At 45.4% G+C, this 26,185-nt stretch overlaps 2 protein-coding genes across 4 annotated transcripts in view; both read right to left on the minus strand.

Annotated features, from left to right (window-relative positions):
• The window catches only part of LOC106574939 (E3 ubiquitin-protein ligase HECW2), a 205,142-nt gene extending 192,313 nt beyond the window's left edge, over positions 1-12,829 (minus strand). For both annotated transcript variants that reach the window (XM_045698273.1, XM_045698272.1), the window contains exon 1: positions 12,145-12,829. The gene's annotated coding sequence lies outside the window, so the exon portion shown is untranslated. The remainder of the gene's footprint in view (positions 1-12,144) is intronic.
• A 190-nt stretch (positions 12,830-13,019) lies between these two features.
• LOC106592813 (general transcription factor 3C polypeptide 3) overlaps positions 13,020-26,185 on the minus strand; it is a 93,008-nt gene continuing 79,842 nt past the window's right edge. The window contains exons 9-21 of one of the 2 annotated variants that reach the window (XR_006759865.1): positions 25,199-25,299; positions 24,904-25,075; positions 23,011-23,213; positions 22,818-22,919; positions 22,573-22,708; positions 22,311-22,453; positions 22,047-22,129; positions 19,185-19,239; positions 18,973-19,108; positions 18,169-18,293; positions 17,650-17,802; positions 14,338-14,883; positions 13,020-14,201 (exon numbers count right to left, since the gene is read on the minus strand). Coding sequence is in view for 1 of the 2 variants with exons in the window: in XM_045698276.1 (XP_045554232.1) it covers positions 14,761-14,883; positions 17,650-17,802; positions 18,169-18,293; positions 18,973-19,108; positions 19,185-19,239; positions 22,047-22,129; positions 22,311-22,453; positions 22,573-22,708; positions 22,818-22,919; positions 23,011-23,213; positions 24,904-25,075; positions 25,199-25,299 (1,532 nt within the window). In the remaining variant the exon portion in view is untranslated. Of the gene's footprint in view, positions 14,884-17,649; positions 17,803-18,168; positions 18,294-18,972; positions 19,109-19,184; positions 19,240-22,046; positions 22,130-22,310; positions 22,454-22,572; positions 22,709-22,817; positions 22,920-23,010; positions 23,214-24,903; positions 25,076-25,198; positions 25,300-26,185 lie in introns of both variants that reach the window. The other variant, XM_045698276.1, reaches the window with a different exon arrangement.

The following is a 26,185-nucleotide window of genomic DNA, read 5'->3' on the forward strand; positions in this document are numbered from 1 at the left end:
GTTACTGTCCTGGTTATAACACACATGACCAACACAACAGTTAGTGTTACTGTCCTGGTTATAACACACATGACCAACACAACAGTTAGTGTTACTGCCCTGGTTATAACACACATGACCAACACAACAGTTAGTGTTACTGTCCTGGTTATAACACACATGACCAACACAACAGTTAGTGTTACTGTCCTGGTTATAACACACACGACCAACACAACAGTTAGTGTTACTGTCCTGGTTATAACACACATGACCAACACAACAGTTAGTGTTACTGTCCTGGTTATAACAACATGACCAACACAACAGTTAGTGTTACTGTCCTGGTTATAACACACATGACCAACACAACAGTTAGTGTTACTGTCCTGGTTATAACACACATGACCAACACAACAGTTAGTGTTACTGTCCTGGTTATAACACACACGACCAACACAACAGTTAGTGTTACTGTCCTGGTTATAACACACATGACCAACACAACAGTTAGTGTTACTGTCCTGGTTATAACACACACGACCAACACAACAGTTAGTGTTACTGTCCTGGTTATAACACACATGACCAACACAACAGTTAGTGTTACTGCCCTGGTTATAACACACATGACCAACACAACAGTTAGTGTTACTGCCCTGGTTATAACACACATGACCAACACAACAGTTAGTGTTACTGTCCTGGTTATAACACACATGACCAACACAACAGTTAGTGTTACTGCCCTGGTTATAACACACATGACCAACACAACAGTTAGTGTTACTGTCCTGGTTATAACAACATGACCAACACAACAGTTAGTGTTACTGTCCTGGTTATAACACACATGACCAACACAACAGTTAGTGTTACTGTCCTGGTTATAACACACATGACCAACACAACAGTTAGTGTTACTGTCCTGGTTATAACACACATGACCAACACAACAGTTAGTGTTACTGCCCTGGTTATAACACACATGACCAACACAACAGTTAGTGTTACTGTCCTGGTTATAACACACATGACCAACACAACAGTTAGTGTTACTGCCCTGGTTATAACACACATGACCAACACAACAGTTAGTGTTACTGCCCTGGTTATAACACACATGACCAACACAACAGTTAGTGTTACTGTCCTGGTTATAACAACATGACCAACACAACAGTTAGTGTTACTGCCCTGGTTATAACAACATGACCAACACAACAGTTAGTGTTACTGTCCTGGTTATAACACACATGACCAACACAACAGTTAGTGTTACTGTCCTGGTTATAACAACATGACCAACACAACAGTTAGTGTTACTGTCCTGGTTATAACACACACGACCAACACAACAGTTAGTGTTACTGCCCTGGTTATAACACACATGACCAACACAACAGTTAGTGTTACTGTCCTGGTTATAACACACATGACCAACACAACAGTTAGTGTTACTGTCCTGGTTATAACAACATGACCAACACAACAGTTAGTGTTACTGTCCTGGTTATAACACACATGACCAACACAACAGTTAGTGTTACTGTCCTGGTTATAACAACATGACCAACACAACAGTTAGTGTTACTGTCCTGGTTATAACACACATGACCAACACAACAGTTAGTGTTACTGTCCTGGTTATAACACACATGACCAACACAACAGTTAGTGTTACTGTCCTGGTTATAACACACATGACCAACACAACAGTTAGTGTTACTGTCCTGGTTATAACACACATGACCAACACAACAGTTAGTGTTACTGCCCTGGTTATAACACACATGACCAACACAACAGTTAGTGTTACTGCCCTGGTTATAACACACATGACCAACACAACAGTTAGTGTTACTGTCCTGGTTATAACAACATGACCAACACAACAGTTAGTGTTACTGCCCTGGTTATAACACACATGACCAACACAACAGTTAGTGTTACTGTCCTGGTTATAACAACATGACCAACACAACAGTTAGTGTTACTGTCCTGGTTATAACACACATGACCAACACAACAGTTAGTGTTACTGTCCTGGTTATAACAACATGACCAACACAACAGTTAGTGTTACTGTCCTGGTTATAACACACATGACCAACACAACAGTTAGTGTTACTGTCCTGGTTATAACAACATGACCAACACAACAGTTAGTGTTACTGCCCTGGTTATAACACACATGACCAACACAACAGTTAGTGTTACTGTCCTGGTTATAACAACATGACCAACACAACAGTTAGTGTTACTGTCCTGGTTATAACACACATGACCAACACAACAGTTAGTGTTACTGTCCTGGTTATAACAACATGACCAACACAACAGTTAGTGTTACTGCCCTGGTTATAACACACATGACCAACACAACAGTTAGTGTTACTGTCCTGGTTATAACAACATGACCAACACAACAGTTAGTGTTACTGTCCTGGTTATAACACACATGACCAACACAACAGTTAGTGTTACTGTCCTGGTTATAACACACATGACCAACACAACAGTTAGTGTTACTGTCCTGGTTATAACAACATGACCAACACAACAGTTAGTGTTACTGTCCTGGTTATAACACACATGACCAACACAACAGTTAGTGTTACTGTCCTGGTTATAACACACATGACCAACACAACAGTTAGTGTTACTGTCCTGGTTATAACAACATGACCAACACAACAGTTAGTGTTACTGCCCTGGTTATAACAACATGACCAACACAACAGTTAGTGTTACTGTCCTGGTTATAACACACATGACCAACACAACAGTTAGTGTTACTGTCCTGGTTATAACACACATGACCAACACAACAGTTAGTGTTACTGTCCTAGTTATAACAACATGACCAACACAACAGTTAGTGTTACTGTCCTGGTTATAACAACATGACCAACACAACAGTTAGTGTTACTGTCCTGGTTATAACACACATGACCAACACAACAGTTAGTGTTACTGTCCTGGTTATAACAACATGACCAACACAACAGTTAGTGTTACTGCCCTGGTTATAACACACATGACCAACACAACAGTTAGTGTTACTGTCCTGGTTATAACACACATGACCAACACAACAGTTAGTGTTACTGTCCTGGTTATAACACACATGACCAACACAACAGTTAGTGTTACTGCCCTGGTTATAACAACATGACCAACACAACAGTTAGTGTTACTGCCCTGGTTATAACACACATGACCAACACAACAGTTAGTGTTACTGTCCTGGTTATAACACACATGACCAACACAACAGTTAGTGTTACTGCCCTGGTTATAACAACATGACCAACACAACAGTTAGTGTTACTGTCCTGGTTATAACACACATGACCAACACAACAGTTAGTGTTACTGTCCTGGTTATAACAACATGACCAACACAACAGTTAGTGTTACTGTCCTGGTTATAACAACATGACCAACACAACAGTTAGTGTTACTGTCCTGGTTATAACAACATGACCAACACAACAGTTAGTGTTACTGTCCTGGTTATAACAACATGACCAACACAACAGTTAGTGTTACTGTCCTGGTTATAACAACATGACCAACACAACAGTTAGTGTTACTGTCCTGGTTATAACAACATGACCAACACAACAGTTAGTGTTACTGTCCTGGTTATAACACACATGACCAACACAACAGTTAGTGTTACTGCCCTGGTTATAACAACATGACCAACACAACAGTTAGTGTTACTGTCCTGGTTATAACACACATGACCAACACAACAGTTAGTGTTACTGTCCTGGTTATAACAACATGACCAACACAACAGTTAGTGTTACTGTCCTGGTTATAACACACATGACCAACACAACAGTTAGTGTTACTGTCCTGGTTATAACAACATGACCAATACAACAGTTAGTGTTACTGTCCTGGTTATAACACACATGACCAACACAACAGTTAGTGTTACTGTCCTGGTTATAACAACATGACCAACACAACAGTTAGTGTTACTGTCCTGGTTATAACAACATGACCAACACAACAGTTAGTGTTACTGTCCTGGTTATAACACACATGACCAACACAACAGTTAGTGTTACTGCCCTGGTTATAACACACATGACCAACACAACAGTTAGTGTTACTGTCCTGGTTATAACACACATGACCAACACAACAGTTAGTGTTACTGTCCTGGTTATAACACACATGACCAACACAACAGTTAGTGTTACTGTCCTGGTTATAACACACATGACCAACACAACAGTTAGTGTTACTGTCCTGGTTATAACACACATGACCAACACAACAGTTAGTGTTACTGTCCTGGTTATAACACACATGACCAACACAACAGTTAGTGTTACTGTCCTGGTTATAACAACATGACCAACACAACAGTTAGTGTTACTGTCCTGGTTATAACACACATGACCAACACAACAGTTAGTGTTACTGTCCTGGTTATAACAACATGACCAACACAACAGTTAGTGTTACTGTCCTGGTTATAACAACATGACCAACACAACAGTTAGTGTTACTGTCCTGGTTATAACACACATGACCAACACAACAGTTAGTGTTACTGTCCTGGTTATAACACACATGACCAACACAACAGTTAGTGTTACTGTCCTGGTTATAACACACATGACCAACACAACAGTTAGTGTTACTGCCCTGGTTATAACAACATGACCAACACAACAGTTAGTGTTACTGTCCTGGTTATAACACACATGACCAACACAACAGTTAGTGTTACTGTCCTGGTTATAACAACATGACCAACACAACAGTTAGTGTTACTGTCCTGGTTATAACACACATGACCAACACAACAGTTAGTGTTACTGTCCTGGTTATAACAACATGACCAACACAACAGTTAGTGTTACTGCCCTGGTTATAACACACATGACCAACACAACAGTTAGTGTTACTGTCCTGGTTATAACACACATGACCAACACAACAGTTAGTGTTACTGTCCTGGTTATAACAACATGACCAATACAACAGTTAGTGTTACTGTCCTGGTTATAACAACATGACCAATACAACAGTTAGTGTTACTGTCCTGGTTATAACAACATGACCAACACAACAGTTAGTGTTACTGTCCTGGTTATAACACACATGACCAACACAACAGTTAGTGTTACTGTCCTGGTTATAACACACATGACCAACACAACAGTTAGTGTTACTGTCCTGGTTATAACACACATGACCAACACAACAGTTAGTGTTACTGTCCTGGTTATAACACACATGACCAACACAACAGTTAGTGTTACTGTCCTGGTTATAACAACATGACCAACACAACAGTTAGTGTTACTGTCCTGGTTATAACAACATGACCAACACAACAGTTAGTGTTACTGTCCTGGTTATAACACACATGACCAACACAACAGTTAGTGTTACTGCCCTGGTTATAACACACATGACCAACACAACAGTTAGTGTTACTGTCCTGGTTATAACACACATGACCAACACAACAGTTAGTGTTACTGTCCTGGTTATAAATAACTGTAACTGTTACTGCTATTTATACCACAGCAATAAACACACAAGCACACACCCACACCACACATGAGCGTGGACTTGTTCTCCTGACATGACCCACTCAGCCCTCCTAAAACAGCCCAGAACATGGAGCTCAATGTCAGCTACATTACTGACACGTCCTGTCTAGTCCAGAGAGGAAAACACCAACATAGGCCTTTCCTTCACCCCTTCCTGTGTACGCAGTGATCACACACAAATAGGTACACATACAAAAAAACACAAGTATACACACACACACACACACACACACACACACACACACACACACACACACACACACACACACACACACACACACACACACACACACACACACAGTCACATGCTCTTTCTTACAAGGTCATCACAGATGTAAACATTTCTATGTGAAATGTTTGAACATTCAGATAGGAGATGACTTGGCTCACTAATGGAATGTGTAAACAAATACTTGAGTCAATCTATTCCTGTCCGGTATGTTGTTGTTCCACTGGTACTGCTGGTTTTTAGCTGCTACAAGAAACAGAGAAGGGAGGTTCTGGCTCGGACAAGGCTACTTAACAAACAAGTAGCAGTCTAGGTTATTACTATGTTACAATGGAAGCATGTTACCAGGTTATTTCTTATTAAGCACCTGGACATTTATGTGTTGTAAAATAAAGGTGCCATATCACTGCAACTCTATACTACCAGCCACACCTACTGCCTTCAGGGTACTGAGATCAGGTTGTCAGACTACTGTCTTCAGGGTACTGAGATCAGGTTGTCAGACTACTGCCTTCAGGGTACTGAGATCAGGTTGTCAGACTACTGTCTTCAGGGTACTGAGATCAGGTTGGCAGACTACTGTCTTCAGAGTACTGAGATCAGGTTGTCAGACTACTGCCTTCAGGGTACTGAGATCAGGTTGTCAGACTACTGCCTTCAGAGTACTGAGATCAGGTTATCAGACTACTGCCTTCAGGGTACTGAGATCAGGTTGTCAGACTACTGCCTTCAGGGTACTGAGATCAGGTTGTCAGACTACTGTCTTCAGGGTACTGAGATCAGGTTATCAGACTACTGCCTTCAGGGTACTGAGATCAGGTTGTCAGACTACTGCCTTCAGGGTACTGAGATCAGGTTGTCAGACTACTGTCTTCAGGGTACTGAGATCAGGTTGGCAGACTACTGTCTTCAGAGTACTGAGATCAGGTTGGCAGACTACTGTCTTCAGAGTACTGAGATCAGGTTGTCAGACTACTGCCTTCAGGGTACTGAGATCAGGTTGTCAGGCTACTGCCTTCAGAGTACTGAGATCAGGTTGTCAGACTACTGTCTTCAGGGTACTGAGATCAGGTTGTCAGACTACTGCCTTCAGGGTACTGAGATCAGGTTGTCAGACTACTGCCTTCAGGGTACTGAGATCAGGTTGTCAGACTACTGCCTTCAGGGTACTGAGATCAGGTTGTCAGACTACTGCCTTCAGGGTACTGAGATCAGGTTGGCAGACTACTGTCTTCAGAGTACTGAGATCAGGTTGTCAGACTACTGCCTTCAGGGTACTGAGATCAGGTTATCAGACTACTGCCTTCAGGGTACTGAGATCAGGTTGTCAGACTACTGTCTTCAGGGTACTGAGATCAGGTTGTCAGACTACTGCCTTCAGGGTACTGAGATCAGGTTGTCAGACTACTGTCTTCAGGGTACTGAGATCAGGTTGTCAGACTACTGCCTTCAGGGTACTGAGATCAGGTTGGCAGACTACTGTCTTCAGGGTACTGAGATCAGGTTGTCAGACTACTGCCTTCAGGGTACTGAGATCAGGTTATCAGACTTGGCACAGAGACAGGTATGGAGGTATGTGGGTTTCCCTGACCTGTTCTGTCCTGTCACCTCAGGTCACGGTGGGGATGCTCATACAGGGTAGACTAGTGAATCTCAATTAAAAGGAGGAGGGATCAGGATTGGACCAGGATCAGAGAGAGAGAGTGATCCAGGGCCAAGAGCCTGTCTAGAGCCTAGAGGAAGAGAGGGAGAGAGAGAGAGAGAGAGAGAGAGAGAGAGAGAGAGAGAGAGAGAGAGACTAGACACAGCCAACCGTCATCCAATCAGCTTCAAGCTTCAGGCATACAGGGTTTACATTCCCTAATCACCCTGTCAGGAGATTACACTGAGAAAGGAGGGAGGGATGAAGGTAGTATGGGAGGAAGAGGAGAGAGGGAAATGGGGGAGAGAGAGTCAGAAAGAGGAGGGAGTAGGCAGCGAGAGAGAGAGAGAGAGAGAGAGAGAGAGGTGGAGAGAATAAGTGAAAGAGGGAGAGAGTGAAAGAGGGCGAGGTAGCACTGTACAGAGAGCAGAGCTCTTAAAGGGCTGGCACAGCGGAGGTGGTATTGAGATATCTGAGATGTAGCCTACAAAACCGTTTCCACATGAGGCAGAAATAGAATGGTAGAGAGCGATGCGATATGGGTGTGTTTGTGTGTGTATGAAGTGACAGGTGTCACTCCATACACAGTTTAGGTTATAGTGTAGTAATGTTAGGTTAGGTACCAGAAGATTCTCCCTCTCCTCTCCTGTCCACCCTCTGGTTTTGGATTCAACCACAGACAGGTACCATTCCTAAAATACACTGGAGTTATGTGACAATACCGTTGACTAAAGTACTAAAAACAACCCTCCTCTATTCTCTCCGCTTACAGGAAATTAGGTCATAAGTCCAAGAGAAAAGCAGAGGCAGACAGGCAGTAGACCCCAGTCACATGGGTGGTGGGTAGTGGTTAAGGTGTGTTAACAGAGCTACAGGTCAGGTGTATTAACAGAGCTACATGTCAGGTGTGTTAACAGAGCTACAGGTCAGGTGTGTTAACTGAGCTACAGGTAAGGTGTATTAACAGAGCTACAGGTAAGGTGTGTTAACAGAGCTACAGGTCAGGTGTATTAACAGAGCTACAGGTCAGGTGTATTAACAGAGCTACAGGTAAGGTGTATTAACAGAGCTACAGGTCAGGTGTATTAACAGAGCTACAGGTCAGGTGTATTAACAGAGCTACAGGTCAGGTGTATTAACAGAGCTACAGGTCAGGTGTATTAACAGAGCTACAGGTCAGGTGTATTACCAGAGCTACAGGTAAGGTGTATTAACAGAGCTACAGGTCAGGTGTATTAACAGAGCTACAGGTAAGGTGTATTAACAGAGCTACAGGTCAGGTGTATTAACAGAGCTACAGGTCAGTTGTGTTAACAGAGCTACAGGTCAGGTGTATTAACAGAGCTACAGGTGAGGAGTATTAACAGAGCTACAGGTCAGGTGTGTTAACAGAGCTATAGGTCAGGTGTGTTAACAGCTACATGTCAGGTGTGTTAACAGAGCTACAGGTCAGGTGTGTTAACAGAGCAACAGGTAAGGTGTGTTAACAGAGCTACAGGTCAGGTGTGTTAACAGAGCTACAGGTCAGGTGTGTTAACAGAGCAACAGGTAAGGTGTGTTAACAGAGCTACAGGTCAGGTGTATTAACAGAGCTACAGGTCAGGTGTATTAACAGAGCTACAGGTCAGGTGTGTTAACAGAGCTACAGGTCAGGTGTATTAACAGAGCTACAGGTCAGGTGTATTAACAGAGCTACAGGTCAGGTGTGTTAACAAAGCTACAGGTCAGGTGTATTAACAGAGCTACAGGTCAGGTGTATTAACAGAGCTACAGGTCAGGTGTGTTAACAGAGCTATAGGTCAGGTGTGTTAACAGAGCTACATGTCAGGTGTGTTAACAGAGCTACAGGTCAGGTGTGTTAACAGAGCTACAGGTCAGGTGTGTTAACAGAGCAACAGGTCAGGTGTGTTAACAGAGCTACAGGTCAGGTGTATTAACAGAGCTACAGGTCAGGTGTATTAACAGAGCTACAGGTCAGGTGTATTAACAGAGCTACAGGTCAGGTGTGTTAACAGAGCTACAGGTCAGGTGTGTTAACAGAGCTACAGGTAAGGTGTGTTAACAGAGCTACAGGTCAGGTGTATTAACAGAGCTACAGGTAAGGTGCGTTAACAGAGCTACAGGTCAGGTGTATTAACAGAGCTACAGGTCAGGTGTATTAACAGAGTTACAGGTAAGGTGTGTTAACAGAGCTACAGGTCAGGTGTATTAACAGAGCTACAGGTAAGGTGTGTTAACAGAGCTACAGGTCAGGTGTGTTAACAGAGCTACAGGTCAGGTGTATTAACAGAGCTACAGGTCAGGTGTATTAACAGAGCTACAGGTCAGGTGTATTAACAGAGTTACAGGTAAGGTGTGTTAACAGAGCTACAGGTCAGGTGTATTAACAGAGCTACAGGTAAGGTGTGTTAACAGAGCTACAGGTCAGGTGTGTTAACAGAGCTACAGGTCAGGTGTATTAACAGAGCTACAGGTCAGGTGTATTAACAGAGCTACAGGTCAGGTGTGTTAACAGAGCTACAGGTCAGGTGTGTTAACAGAGCAACAGGTAAGGTGTGTTAACAGAGCTATAGGTAAGGTGTGTTAACAGAGCTACAGGTAAGGTGTGTTAACAGAGCTACAGGTAAGGTGTGTTGGCAGAGTTATAGGTAAGGTGTATTAACAGAGCTACAGGTAAGGTGTATTAACAGAGCTACATGCAAGGTGTATTAACAGAGCTACAGGTCAGGTGTATTAACAGAGCTACAGGTCAGGTGTGTTAACAGAGCTACAGGTAAGGTGTATTAACAGAGCTACAGGTCAGGTGTGTTAACAGAGCTACAGGTAAGGTGTGTTAACAGAGCTACAGGTCAGGTGTATTAACAGAGCTACAGGTCAGGTGTGTTAACAGAGCTACAGGTAAGGTGTGTTAACAGAGCTACAGGTAAGGTGTGTTAACAGAGCTACAGGTAAGGTGTGTTAACAGAGCTACAGGTCAGGTGTGTTAACAGAGCAACAGGTAAGGTGTGTTAACAGAGTTATAGGTAAGGTGTGTTAACAGAGCTACAGGTAAGGTGTGTTAGCAGAGCTACAGGTAAGGTGTGTTAGCAGAGTTATAGGTAAGGTGTATTAACAGAGCTACAGGGCAGGTGTATTAACAGAGCTACATGCAAGGTGTATTAACAGAGCTACAGGTCAGGTGTATTAACAGAGCTACAGGTCAGGTGTATTAACAGAGCTACAGGTCAGGTGTGTTAATAGAGCTACAGGTAAGGTGTGTTAACAGAGCTACAGGTAAAGTGTATTAACAGAGCTACAGGTAAGGTGTGTTAACAGAGCTACATGTCAGGTGTATTAACAGAGCTACAGGTAAGGTGTATTAACAGAGCTACAGGGTGATCCATGGAGTCACTGTGTTTAGGGACAGTGAATGTAAGAGGCAAAGTGGACAGCCTGTGTGGAACGGAATGACTGGTATTATATTCAGTTGGTCAACAACAACACAGATACCATACAACCTAAATGGCATCCTATTCCCTATATAGTGCACTACTTTTGACCAGAGCCTTATGGGCGCTGGTCAAAAGTAGTGCACTACATTGGAAATAGGGTGCCGTTTGGCCATAGAGTTCGGAAGTTCCTGGCCAGTGGCACAGGATGGAATGTTATGGGCAGGGCTCTGGGCTGTGGACAGGAAGCTATCTGCAGTGTGTGTATGTGTGTGTGTGTTGCCTAGGCTACATATTGTTCTCCATCACACACCACCAGTTATTTCTGGACTCCCAGTCAGCCCCTGTAAGGTCTCATGTACATAATGTCCAGTGAAATGTCCAGTTCTAATCCTATGAAGGACATGACTAGGCCAATACAAGACAGAGCCTACCATTAGTTTAGAAAAGAAAATACATTCACATAGTTTGGCCATGAGCGCCCACTCAAAAACATATAGGTCCGTGACTCCCCTGGCGAGCCCCACTGTCCTGTGTGATCCTCTATGATCTCAGTAAACTGGTTCACACACACACACACACACACACACACACACACACACACACACAGCCAGATGTTGCACAGAAGTAGTTCATGTTTAACTCTATTACTGTGGTGTCTGTGAGTTAAGGCCGTATTGAGCCAATTAGAGAGATGAATCCCAGGCCCTGCTGTTATTGACTTAAAGAAACCAGGCTGGTTCTGACCGCACCATTACTCATGAAACACCCATATTGCAATCGTTTTCTATCTGTTCATACTTATACATAGAGAAATAAGGGATTTATTCTGTTTATTATATTATGTTCCCTCAGAAACCTATTATAGGCTGTCACAACAACTAGTTAGTGGGCCGCTGCCAAGTAGGCTATATATGATGCATTGTCATATATCAACATGACATTACACAAGTCACTAAATACCTGACACAAACCGTCACGGGCACCAGCAGTTCTACACTACTAGACCACAGGCCTATCATTTAAAACCCGTTAAACGATTCAATTGTTGTTATTATGGGCTTCAACTCATTTCTTGAATAATATAAATATCCCACATATGTGAAGTGTATTATCGCCCACTCTAGCCTGGATACCCAAACGTGTTCGCTGTCAACCTGTCACAAGTACCATCACTTTCCGTGTCAGCCCAGCTCGCGAGTTCCCGGGATGAAAACAATAACAGCAAATCCCTGCGAAAACCCAGTACCCATTATGTAAGCACACCTCACTTACCGTCAAAATAACGTGGAACACCGTACCGTAATCGACACGGCAAGCCCTCTTTCCCGTGTTCTTATTTACGGTGAATGTTATGTACTATAACCAAGTAGCAGTAGCTAGCTACATATTTATTTCCCGACGTCTGATCATGGACGACAGATCCGCATGGGCCGTGCCCCACCGACGGTCTGTGGACTCCCAGCCGTGTTCCAGCGCTCTTTCGCGGCGGCACTGTGTCGCTCGCTTCCGCTCCCCTTCCAGTCTCCCGTCTGTCAAATGTCAGCCGTAAAATCTGGTTCTCGATCCGAGGTTGCGATATGTCATCTGTTAGATTTCATAGCATTGGTGGATAAACTCCGTTAGTTTCTACCGAACCGTTACTTGACGTGCCAGTCGCAGTAAAGAAAGCGCTCCTCTTTTCTTAATTATTTAGAAGACCCCATATCCGCTGCACTGTTTCCGCTCCTGTGGCAGCAACAGTGAATACGTTCGTATTTTCGTAGCATCTCTCCTTGGTGACAGGTCGGAACGGTGCCAGCATACCGAGATATTAACAATACTTTTCCAAAAGTCAACCCTTGAATCGCGTTGAGGAACTTTCTAAAAGGCTATATCTGGTAAACCGTGCGCTAGCTGGCGCGGCATAACGTTGTTTGGACCAGCGGCATCAGCCAGTATACGAGCCTAGTGGATGAAAGTAGACTAGATGTATCACTAGCACTATGAGGAAGCAGGGACAAGATGTTAGCAGATGGTAGAGAGATGGACGGAGGGATTTGGTCAATCTCACTTTTATAATCCCTGTAGCAAAACAAAGAAGCCAGTCAGATGTTTTTCCAACAATATCAGCCTTCTGGGTCAGATAAAAGAAAATGCACCACAAATGGTTAATAAACTGATTTTTATTTCTTATTTCAATGTATTCAAATACATTTTTCTACAAAATCTATGTACACAAATTAGAGTAAACATAAGGTGTTGTTGACAACAATATATACAAAACATGTTTACATCTTTAGACAGTTTTTTTTAGCAAGGCTGTGGAACAGGGAGTGACCCCTGGATACATCTAGTATTCCTATGGTATATAGGACTTCCTATACATCATACAGTGTAATAGTATTCCTATGGTATATAGGACTTCCTATACATCATACAGTGTAATAGTATTCCTATGGTATATAGGACTTCCTATACATCATACAGTGTAATAGTATTCCTATGGTATATAGGACTTCCTATACATCATACAGTGTAATAGTATTCCTATGGTATATAGGACTTCCTATACATCATACAGTGTAATAGTATTCCTATGGTATATAGGACTTCCTATACATCATACAGTGTAATAGTATTCCTATGGTATATAGGACTTCCTATACATCATACAGTGTAATAGTATTCCTATGGTATAGGTCAGGACATCATATGACATCACAGTGTTTCCCCTATATTCATTAAGCAGTGGCAGCCCACCGCTGCTCAATCGTTGCTGCCACTCCCCCCCCCCCCAAAAAAAAAAACATACATATTTTTTTCTATGTAGAAAAGCTAATGGAGGGATAGATTTTTTAATAAGCTTATCTTTGAGAACAAAAAAATATAATCACCAAAATAAAAACTAGAGTCAGGGAGAATCAAAAATTCCCCAAATATCATGTCATGGGGCCCCACATTGATTTTGTTATAACGCTTGAGTCATTCAGATAGCATAAGAACACGGCATAAGCCACGGCAAAATGTGCAGAATTGCAGGACATTTGTTTTTAAAGTGAGCATTTTTCTCTTAGCACCATGACAAAATGTGTAGATTTGCAGGAAAATAGCTTTAAAACTAACATTTTCTCTGCCCTATGGCAAAATGTGTAGAATTGCAGAAAATTTGCTTCAAAACACCAAAATGTCTCTGCTCATTTTCGGTCAGAGACCGTGCCATTGGCCACACCAACTACACTAACTTCGTCATCGTTGCTGAAAAAAATATTTGGGGAAATACTATCTTATACCATCAATGTCGTCTCATAATACACATCACATAGGCCGTTATACCATGCAGTATAGAGGACCTGATAGGTCATTATACAGTTCAGTATAGAGGACCTGATAGATCATTATACAGTTCAGTATAGAGGACCTGATAGATCATTATACAGTTCAGTATAGAGGACCTGATAGATCATTATACAGTTCAGTATAGAGGACCTGATAGGTCATTATACAGTTCAGTATAGAGGACCTGATAGATCATTATACAGTTCAGTATAGAGGACCTGATAGGTCATTATACAGTTCAGTATAGAGGACCTGATAGGTCATTATACAGTTCAGTATAGAGGACCTGATAGGTCATTATACAGGTCAGTATAGAGGACCTGATAGGTCATTATACAGTTCAGTATAGAGGACCTGATAGGTCATTATACAGTTCAGTATAGAGGACCTGATAGGTCATTATACAGGTCAGTATAGGAGGACCTGATAGGCCGTTATACAGGTCAGTATAGGAGGACCTGATAGGCTGTTACACCTTGCAGTATAGGAGGACCTGATAGGTCGTTATACAGGTCAGTATAGAGGACCTGATAGGCCGTTATACAGGTCAGTATAGGAGGACCTGATAGGCTGTTACACCGTGCAGTAAGTGTTGATGAGGTGTCGTACCATCTCAGTGTTTCCACTGGCCTGGTAGATGATTGACAGGTTGAAGGCTATCTCTCTACGCAGGTCAACCTGGTCAGCCTCAATACCCTGTAGGAGAGAGATGAGGAAGAGATGAGATGTCTGTGTCTGTAGTATATACCTCTAATGTAAGAGGAGGGAAGCTGAGAGCCTTGTGGTAATAGTGAATGGAGAGGTGTATCTGTAGTATATACCTCTAGTGTTAGAGGAGGGAAGCTGAGAGCCTTGTGGTAATAGTGAATGGAGAGGTGTATCTGTAGTATATACCTCTAGTGTAAGAGGAGGGAAGCTGAGAGCCTTGTGGTAATAGTGAATGGAGAGGTGTATCTGTAGTATATACCTCTAGTGTTAGAGGAGGGAAGCTGAGAGCCTTGTGGTAATAGTGAATGGCGAGGTGTATCTGTAGTATATACCTCTAGTGTAAGAGGAGGGAAGCTGAGAGCCTTGTGGTAATAGTGAATGGAGAGGTGTATCTGTAGTATATACCTCTAGTGTTAGAGGAGGGAAGCTGAGAGCCTTGTGGTAATAGTGAATGGAGAGGTGTATCTGTAGTATATACCTCTAGTGTTAGAGGAGGGAAGCTGAGAGCCTTGTGGTAATAGTGAATGGAGAGGTGTATCTGTAGTATATACCTCTAGTGTTAGAGGAGGGAAGCTGAGAGCCTTGTGGTAATAGTGAATGGAGAGGTGTATCTGTAGTATAATCAGTTGAAGTCAGAAGTTTACATAAACTGAGTTTAAATGTATTTGGCTAAAGTGTTTCACAATTCCTGACATTTAATCCTAGTAAGAATTCCCTGTCTTAGGTCAGTTAGGATCACCACTTTATTTTAAGAATGTGAAATGTCAGAATAATAGTAGAGAGAATGATTTATTTCAGCTTTTATTTCTTTCATCACATTCCCACTGGGTCAGAAGTTTACATATACTAATTGAGTGTTCAGTAGCATTGCCTTTAAATTGTTTAACTTGGGTCAAATGTTTCAGGTAGCCTTCCACAAGCTTCCCACAATAAGCTGGGTGAATTTTGGCTCATTCCTCCTGACAGAGCTGGTGTAACTGAGTCAGGTTTGTAGGCCTTCTTGCTCGCACACGCTTTCAGTTCTGCCCACAAATTGTCTACAGGATTGAGGTCAGGGCTTTGTGATGGACACTCCAATACCTTGACTTTGTTGTCCTTAAGCCATTTTGCAACAACTTTGGAAGTATGCTTGGGGTCATTGTCCATTTGGAAGACCCATTTGCAACCAAGCTTTAACTTCCTGACTGATGTCTTGAGATGTTGTTTCAATTTATCCACAATTTTCCCCCCTCATGATGCCATCTATTTCGTGAAGTGCACCAGTCCCTCCAGCAGCAAAGCACCCTCACAAAATGATGCTGCCACCCCCTTGCTTCACGGTTGAGATGGTATTCTTTGGCTTGCAAGCCTCCCCCTTTTTCCTCCAAACATAACAATGGTCATTATGGCCAAACAGTTCTATTGTTGTTTCATCAGACCAGAGGACATTTCTCCAAAAAGTACGATCTTTGTCCCCATGAGTTGCAAACCGTAGTCTGGCTTTTTGGAGCAGTGGCTTCTTCCTTGCTGAGCGGCCTTCAGGTTATGTCGATATAGGACTCGTTTTACTGTGGATATAGATACTTTTGTACCTGTTTCCTCCAGCATCTTCACAAGGTCCTTTGCTGTTGTTCTGGGATTGATTTGCACTTTTCACACCAAGGTATGTTCATCTCTAGGAGACAGAACACGTCTCCTTCCTGAGCGGTATGACAGCTGCGTGGTCCCATGGTGTTTGTACTTGCGTACTAATGTTTGTACAGATGAACGTGGTACCTTCAGGCGTTTGGAAATTGCTCCTAAGGATGAACCAGACTTGTGGAGGTCTACAATCTTTTTTCTGAGGTCTTGGCTGATTTCTTTTGATTTTCCCATGACGTCAAGCAAAGAGGCACTGAGTTTGAAGGTCGGCCTTGAAATACATCCACAGGTACACCTCCAATTGACTCAAATTATGTCAATTAGCCTATCAGAAGCTTCGAAAGCCATGATATAATTTTCTGGAATTTTCCAAGCTGTTTAAAGGCACAGTCAACTTAGTGTATGTAAACTTCTGACCCACTGGAATTGTGATACAGTGAATTATAAGTGAAATAATCTTTCTGTAAACAATTGTTGGAAGAATTACTTGTATCATGCACAAAGTAGATGTCCTGACCGACTTGCCAAAACTATAGTTTGTTAACAAGAAATGTGTGGAGTGGTTGAAAAACAAGTTAACGACTCCAACCTAAGTGTATGTCAACTTCCGACTTCAACTGTACCTCTAGTGTAAGAGGAGGGAAGCTGAGAGCCTTGTGGTAATAGTGAATGGAGAGGTGTATCTGTAGTATATACCTCTAGTGTAAGAGGAGGGAAGCTGAGAGCCTTGTGGTAATAGTGAATGGAGAGGTGTATCTGTAGTATATACCTCTAGTGTTAGAGGAGGGAAGCTGAGAGCCTTGTGGTAATAGTGAATGGAGAGGTGTATCTGTAGTATATACCTCTAGTGTTAGAGGAGGGAAGCTGAGAGCCTTGTGGTAATAGTGAATGGAGAGGTGTATCTGTAGTATATACCTCTAGTGTTAGAGGAGGGAAGCTGAGAGCCTTGTGGTAATAGTGAATGGAGAGGTGTATCTGTAGTATATACCTCTAGTGTTAGAGGAGGGAAGCTGAGAGCCTTGTGGTAATAGTGAATGGAGAGGTGTGTCTGTAGTATATACCTCTAGTGTAAGAGGAGGGAAGCTGAGATCCTTGTGGTAATAGTGAATGGAGAGGTGTATCTGTAGTATATACCTCTAGTGTTAGAGGAGGGAAGCTGAGAGCCTTGTGGTAATAGTGGATGGCGAGGTGTGCCAGGCCCATCTGCTGCAGGGCCCGTCCCAGGTTGTACATGCTCTCCTGGCAGTGCCCACGCAGCTCCACGTAACGCCACAGGAACGAGAAGCCCTGCCACAACACACAGACACACACGTTATGACACAAAACACACACACACAGGGTCTACACACACACACACACAGGGTCTAAACACACACACACACACACACACACACACACACACACACACACACACACACACACACACACACACACACACACACACACACACATAGGGTCTAAACACACACACACACACAGGGTCTACACACACACACACACACACACACACACAGACAGAGGCTTACAGGCTTACAAAAGGGGTGACTGTATGACTTTATAACAGGCTTTATATCACATCCCACAACAACACCACATGAACACATAAATCCTGTAGGTTCTATACAGTTCTATGGGACACAATAGGAGTCTGACCTGCAGTATCAGCGGGTGGCGTTTAACCACAAACTTCTGAGACGCCATGTGGAAGAAGGTGAGGCCAACACACAGACTGTACAGAGGTTCATCTGGCTTAGACCTGAACGCCTGAACATACTGACCTAGAGACACAGACACAGAGAGAGACAGACACAGACAGAGAGAAGAGAGACACAGACAGACAGAGAGAGAGACAGACACAGACAGACAGAGAGACACAGACAGAGACACAGACAGAGAGACAGAGACAGAGAGACAGACAGAGAGACAGACAGACAGACAGACAGACAGACAGACAGACAGACAGACAGACAGACAGACAGACAGACAGACAGACAGACAGACAGACAGACAGACAGACAGACAGACAGACACAGAGACACAGAGACACAGAGACACAGAGAGACACAGAGAGAGAGACACAGAGAGAGAGACACAGAGAGAGAGAGACACAGACACAGAGAGACAGAGAGACAGAGAGAGACAGAGAGAGAGAGAGACAGACAGAGAGAGAGACAGACAGACAGAGAGAGAGAGAGAGACAGACAGACAGACAGACAGAGAGACAGAGAGAGAGACAGAGACAGACAGAGAGAGAGACAGAGAGAAATGAATTCCTACTTGGATTCCGCATTAGCCTGGATGTGCATAAACCATTCCCCTGGCTAGAAGGCCATAGTTTTATGTAGTGTGCATCTGTAGTGTGCATCTGTAGTGTGCATCTGTAGTGTGCATCTGTAGTGTGCATCTGTAGTGTGCATCTGTAGTGTGCATCTGTAGTGTGCATCTGTGTGGTCGTACCGAGTGCGTGTTTGAAGCTGCCAGACACCAGTGCGTTGTGTCCACTGAGAACACACAGGGCGTGGTTGTCTGGGTTCTTCATCATCAGACGCAGACAGAACCGATGATGACGCACATCCTGGGAGTGAAGGGTCACCTGGTGGGAGAGGACAGGGAGAATGAGTGAGCTGGTATGTATATGTGTGTGTGTGTGTGTATATATGAAGGACCACCTGGTTGAATACATTCCACAGCATGGGCCACTCCTGCTTCTCCATCAGCGTCAGCCTACAGACAGATGGATGGAGGTTAGAGGTCAATATGGTCCACCTCCTGATCTAACACACATGGACTGTCTATGACTAGGAGGAAGCACTTTCTCTTTAGATGTTTCTGGAGTCAGTAGGACAGACAGCCAGCCAGTCAGTCAGTAGGACAGCCAGCCAGCCAGTCAGTCAGTAGGACAGCCAGCCAGCCAGTCAGTCAGTAGGACAGCCAGCCAGCCAGTCAGTCAGTAGGACAGACAGCCAGCCAGTCAGTCAGTAGGACAGACAGCCAGCCAGTCAGTCAGTCGGACAGCCAGTCAGTCAGTAGGACAGCCAGCCAGCCAGTCAGTCAGTAGGACAGCCAGCCAGTCAGTCAGTAGGACAGCCAGTCAGTAGGACAGCCAGTCAGTCAGTCAGTAGGACAGCCAGTCAGTCAGTCAGTAGGACAGCCAGTCAGTCAGTCAGTAGGACAGCCAGTCAGTCAGTAGGACAGCCAGTAGGACGGCCAGTCAGTCAGGCAGTAGGACAGCCAGTAGGACGGCCAGTCAGTCAGGCAGTAGGACGGCCAGTCAGGCAGGCAGTAGGACGGCCAGTCAGGCAGGCAGTAGGACAGCCAGCCAGTCAGTAGGACAGCCAGTCAGTAGGACAGCCAGTCAGGCAGGCAGTAGGACGGCCAGTCAGGCAGGCAGTAGGACGGCCAGTCAGGCAGGCAGTAGGACGGCCAGTCAGGCAGGCAGTAGGACGGCCAGTCAGTCAGGCAGTAGGACGGCCAGTCAGGCAGGCAGTAGGACGGCCAGTCAGGCAGGCAGTAGGACGGCCAGTCAGGCAGGCAGTAGGACGGCCAGTCAGGCAGGCAGTAGGACAGCCAGTCAGTAGGACAGCCAGTCAGTAGGACAGCCAGTCAGGCAGGCAGTAGGACGGCCAGTCAGGCAGGCAGTAGGACGGCCAGTCAGGCAGGCAGTAGGACGGCCAGTCAGGCAGGCAGTAGGACAGCCAGGCAGTAGGACAGCCAGTCAGGCAGGCAGTAGGACAGCCAGCCAGGCAGTAGGACGGCCAGTCAGTCAGGCAGTAGGACGGCCAGTCAGTCAGGCAGTAGGACGGCCAGTCAGGCAGGCAGTAGGACGGCCAGTCAGGCAGGCAGTAGGACGGCCAGTCAGGCAGGCAGTAGGACGGCCAGTCAGGCAGGCAGTAGGACGGCCAGTCAGCCAGTCAGTAGGACGGCCAGTCAGGCAGGCAGTAGGACGGCCAGTCAGGCAGGCAGTAGGACAGCCAGTCAGGCAGTCAGTAGGACAGCCAGTCAGTAGGACAGCCAGTCAGGCAGGCAGTAGGACGGCCAGTCAGGCAGGCAGTAGGACAGCCAGTCAGGCAGGCAGTAGGACAGCCAGCCAGTCAGTAGGACAGCCAGTCAGTAGGACAGCCAGTCAGTAGGACAGCCAGTCAGTAGGACAGCCAGTCAGGCAGGCAGTAGGACGGCCAGTCAGGCAGGCAGTAGGACAGCCAGTCAGGCAGGCAGTAGGACAGCCAGCCAGTCAGTAGGACAGCCAGTCAGTAGGACAGCCAGTCAGGCAGGCAGTAGGACAGCCAGTCAGGCAGGCAGTAGGACAGCCAGTCAGGCAGGCAGTAGGACAGCCAGTCAGTAGGACAGCCAGTCAGGCAGTAGGACAGCCAGTCAGGCAGTAGGACAGCCATCCAGGCAGTAGGACAGCCATCCAGGCAGTAGGACAGCCAGTCAGTAGGACAGCCAGTCAGTAGGACAGCCAGTCAGTCAGTCAGTAGGACAGCCAGTCAGTAGGACAGCCAGTCAGTAGGACAGCCAGTCAGGCAGGCAGTAGGACGGCCAGTCAGGCAGGCAGTAGGACAGCCAGTCAGGCAGGCAGTAGGACAGCCAGCCAGTCAGTAGGACAGCCAGTCAGTAGGACAGCCAGTCAGGCAGGCAGTAGGACAGCCAGTCAGGCAGGCAGTAGGACAGCCAGTCAGGCAGGCAGTAGGACAGCCAGTCAGTAGGACAGCCAGTCAGGCAGTAGGACAGCCAGTCAGGCAGTAGGACAGCCAGTCAGGCAGTAGGACAGCCATCCAGGCAGTAGGACAGCCATCCAGGCAGTAGGACAGCCAGTCAGTAGGACAGCCAGTCAGTAGGACAGCCAGTCAGTCAGTCAGTAGGACAGCCAGTCAGTAGGACAGTCAGTCAGTAGGACAGCCAGTCAGTAGAACAGCTAGTCTGTAGGACAGCCAGTCAGTAGGACAGTCAGTCAGTAGGACAGCCAGTCAGTAGAACAGCCAGTCTGTAGGACAGCCAGTCAGTAGGACAGCCAGTCAGTCAGTCAGTAGGACAGCCAGTCAGTAGGACAGCCAGTCAGTAGGACAGTCAGTCAGTAGGACAGCCAGTCAGTAGGACAGCCAGTCAGTCAGTAGGACAGCCATCCAGTCAGTAGGACAGCCATCCAGGCAGTAGGACAGCCAGTCAGTAGGACAGTCAGTCAGTAGGACAGTCAGTCAGTAGGACAGCCAGTCTGTAGGACAGCCACAGTAGGACAGCCATCCAGGCAGTAGGACAGCCAGTCAGTAGGACAGCCAGTCAGTAGGACAGCCAGTCAGTAGGACAGCCAGTCAGTCAGTCAGTAGGACAGCCAGTCAGTAGGACAGCCAGTCTGTAGGACAGCCAGTCTGTAGGACAGCCAGTCTGTAGGACAGCCAGTCAGTAGGACAGCCAGTCAGTAGGACAGCCAGTCTGTAGGACAGCCAGTCTGTAGGACAGCCAGTCAGTAGGACAGCCAGTCAGTAGAACAGCCAGTCAGTAGGACAGCCAGTCAGTAGGACAGCCAGTCTGACCTGATGTAATCGTAGGCCTTGCGGTAGTTATGGTCCAGGAAAGCAGCAGACAGACCAAAGAACTCCAGCTCTTTCCTCTTCACCTAAACAACACATTACTGTCCTGTACATTTAACCAAGAAAGTGCTAACAATACATTTATAAAGAGATAACAATAAATGAGTCATTTTTCAAATACAAAACATTTTCTTTATAATGAACAATTTCTTAATTTGAATGACAGGAAGTGAAAGTGCTAGAGAACGCCAGCTGGTTCCTCTTTACCTTGACGTCATAGAAGGAGTAGAACTCCAGAGAAGAGTCCACCAGCAGCTCTGCCTCTTTAAAACGCTTCATCTCACACAGCGTACACACACACCGCACCAACATTAACCTCCAGTCTGCACGAGACAACACACTGGTCTTACCTGGGGAGGGAGGGAGGGAGGGAGGGATAAGGGAGTGAGAGAACATTGCTTAATGGTTTCTCTCTTTGGGTCTGTAATCTCTCAGTACATGTGTAATATGTGATGAATCAGAGTGTTACCACTGATGTCCTGGTAGGCTGCTTCCTGGTCATCGATGTCTGAAACCAGGTCCTTAGACACCTTGACCAGACGCAGGTGTCTGACCCCCGACCACATGCTGGCTCTGACACACACCTGGGCCCGCGTCATCGCCACCTGAAGGACACAACACAGTAGGAACAACATCAGTGTGTGTGTGTGTGTGTGTGTGTGTGTGTGTGTGTGTGTGTGTGTGTGTGTGTGTGTGAGAGAGAGAGAAGCCTACCTTCAGCAGCATAGCCAGCATGGTCAGCATGGAATCCAGGTAGTCATCCAGTCGGCCTTGAGAACGCAGGAGAGTAGAGCGGTGCAGCAGCAGCTTCAACTCCTGAACACACACACACACACACACAGGGATAATCAGTACACACACCCTGACACCCTGACACCCTCCCCTCCCTCCCTCCCCCTCCACCTGCCTGCTGTGCTGCGGAGGCGTCCTGTGCCAGTGTGTCTGGGTCGTACATGGGCTCCAGGGCCTTGAGGGCACAGAGAGGTCGACCCAGCTGCTGCTGCAGAGTAGACAGACACAGCCTGGCCTCTAGGTGAAGAGGAGCCATCTGTACTACTTTACTGTAACTCTTCACTGCTACCTCCATGTGTCCCAGCGCCTTCAGACACTCTGGAGGAGACATGGAGACACACATTACAATACAATACAATACATTACACTACACTACACTACGTTACATTACATTACATTACAATACAATACAATACAATACGTTACATTACATTACAATACAATACATTACGTTACAATACAATACATTACACTACATTATGTTACATTACGTTACATTACACTACAATACGTTACATTACATTACAATACATTACATTACAATACAATACATTACAATACATTACACTACATTATGTTACATTACAATACATTACGTTACATTACAATACATTACATTACACTACATTACATTACAATACATTACATTACGTTACATTACGTTACATTACAATACATTACACTACATTACAATACGTTACATTACATTACATTACACTACATTATGTTACATTACAATACATTACGTTACATTACAATACATTACATTACACTACATTATGTTACATTACAATACAATACATTACACTATATTACAATGCAATACATTACACTACATTACACTACATTACAATACATTACGTTACATTACAATACATTACATTACAATACATTACAATACGTTACATTACATTACACTACATTACGTTACATTACACTACATTACGTTACATTACACTACATTACGTTACATTACACTACATTACGTTACAATACATTACACTACATTACACTACAATACATTACATTACAATACATTACAATACATTACATTACAATACATTACAATGCAATACATTACATTACAATACATTTCAATGAACACTTTAGGAACTGTTGAGATGATGCCGTTGTAACGCGTTACTATGATGCCGTTGTAATGCATTACTATGATGCCGTTGTAATGCATTACTATGATGCCGTTATAACGCGCTACTATGATGCCGTTATAACGCGCTACTATGATGCCGTTATAACGCGCTACTATGATGCCGTTATAACGCGTTACTATGATGCCGTTATAATGCATTACTATGATGCTGTTATAATGCATTACTATGATGCCGTTGTAACGCGCTACTATGATGCCGTTATAATGCATTACTATGATGCTGTTATAACGCGCTACTATGATGCCGTTATAATGCGTTACTATGATGCCGTTGTAACGCGTTACTATGATGCCGTTATAATGCATTACTATGATGCCGTTGTAACGCGCTACTATGATGCCGTTATAATGCATTACTATGATGCTGTTATAACGCGCTACTATGATGCCGTTATAATGCGTTACTATGATGCCGTTGTAACGCGTTACTATGATGCCGTTATAACGCATTACTATGACGCCGTTATAACGCATTACTATGATGCCGTTATAACGCATTACTATGATGCCGTTATAACGCATTACTATGATGCCGTTATAACGCATTACTATGATGCCGTTATAATGCATTACTATGATGCCGTTGTAACGCATTACTATGATGCCGTTATAATGCATTACTATGATGCCGTTGTAACGCGCTACTATGATGCCGTTATAACGCGTTACTATGATGCCATTATAACGCGTTACTATGATGCTGTTATAATGCATTAGAAGACCTGACAGGAGGTTCCTTTTATGCATTATTATCATCTCATAATGATCCGGACAAAATTACAGACAGTTTGAGACAGTTGACTGTGTGTGTGTGTGTGTGTGTGTGTGTGTACCTACCAGCGTGTCGGAGCCAGACAACAGCCAGGTTGTATCTCTCAGAGCAGACCAGAGCAGAGAGGAGAGGCAGGGCTGAGTTGTACTCTCCCTCGTCCAGGAAGGCCTCAGCCACGTCCAGGTACAGATCCCCCAGCTCCTCTGGGCTCTGCTCCATCAGAGACGTCAACATGGACTGGGGGGTAGAGAGGATGTTACAACGCCCATTTATACATTCAGAAAGAAAGATTATAAGGTGTGATATTTGGTAGGAGTCTGTGTGTTCCCAAAGCAGATAGATATGTTGTGTGGTACTCACATCCAGAGGTCTGTAAACATGCTGGTGGATCAGACAGACCATGAGCTTCACTCTGATGTCCACTGGTACATGGTCTGGAACTACCACCTTTCTAACCTCCCCTGGAGAGGGACAGATATGGAGAGAGAGAGAGGGGGGGGAGGGGGGAGAGAGATATGGCAGGAGGGAGGGAGAGATATGGAGAGAAAGGAGGAGGGAGGGAGGGAGAGAGAGAGGGGAAGAGGGAGGGAGAGAGAGAGAGAGGGGAGGAGGGAGAGAGAGAGGGAGGAGGGAGAGAGAGAGGGAGGAGGGAGGGAGGGAGGGAGGGAGGGAGGGGGAGGGAGGGAGGGAGAGAGGGGAGGGAGGGAGGGGAGGAGAGAGAGAGGAGGAGGGAGGAGAGAGGGAGGAGGAGAGGGAGGGAGAGAGGGGAGGAGGGAGAGGGAGGGAGAGGAGGAGGGAGGAGGGAGAGAGAGAGGAGGAGGGAGAGAGAGAGGGGGAGGAGGAGGGAGGGAGGGAGGGAGGGAGGGAGGGAGGGAGGAGGGAGGGAGGGAGGGAGGAGGGAGGAGGGAGGGAGAGAGGGAGGGAGGAGGGAGAGAGAGAGGGAGGAGAGGAGGGGAGGGAGAGAGAGGGAGGGGGAGGGAGGGAGAGAGAGAGGGGAGGGAGAGAGGGGAGGAGTGAGGGAGAGAGAGAGGGGGAGGAGGAGGGAGAGAGAGAGGGGGAGGAGAGGGAGAGAGAGAGAGGGGGAGGAGAGGGAGAGAGAGAGAGGGGGGAGGAGTAAGGGAGAGAGAGAGAGGGGGGAGGAGTAAGGTAGAGAGAGAGAGGGGGAGGAGTGAGGGAGAGCGAGAGGGGAGGAGGGAGAGAGAGCGAGAGGGGAGGAGGGAGGGAGAGAGAGAGAGGGAGGGAGAGAGAGAGAGGAGGGAGGAGAGCGAGGAGGGGAGAGAGAGAGAGAGAGAGAGAGAGAGAGAGAGAGAGAGGGAGGGAGGAGGGAGAGAGAGAGAGGGGAGGAGG

The sequence above is a fragment of the Salmo salar genome, chromosome ssa16, assembly GCF_905237065.1.
Source record: "Salmo salar chromosome ssa16, Ssal_v3.1, whole genome shotgun sequence".
Classification (NCBI taxonomy): Eukaryota; Metazoa; Chordata; class Actinopteri; order Salmoniformes; family Salmonidae; genus Salmo; species Salmo salar.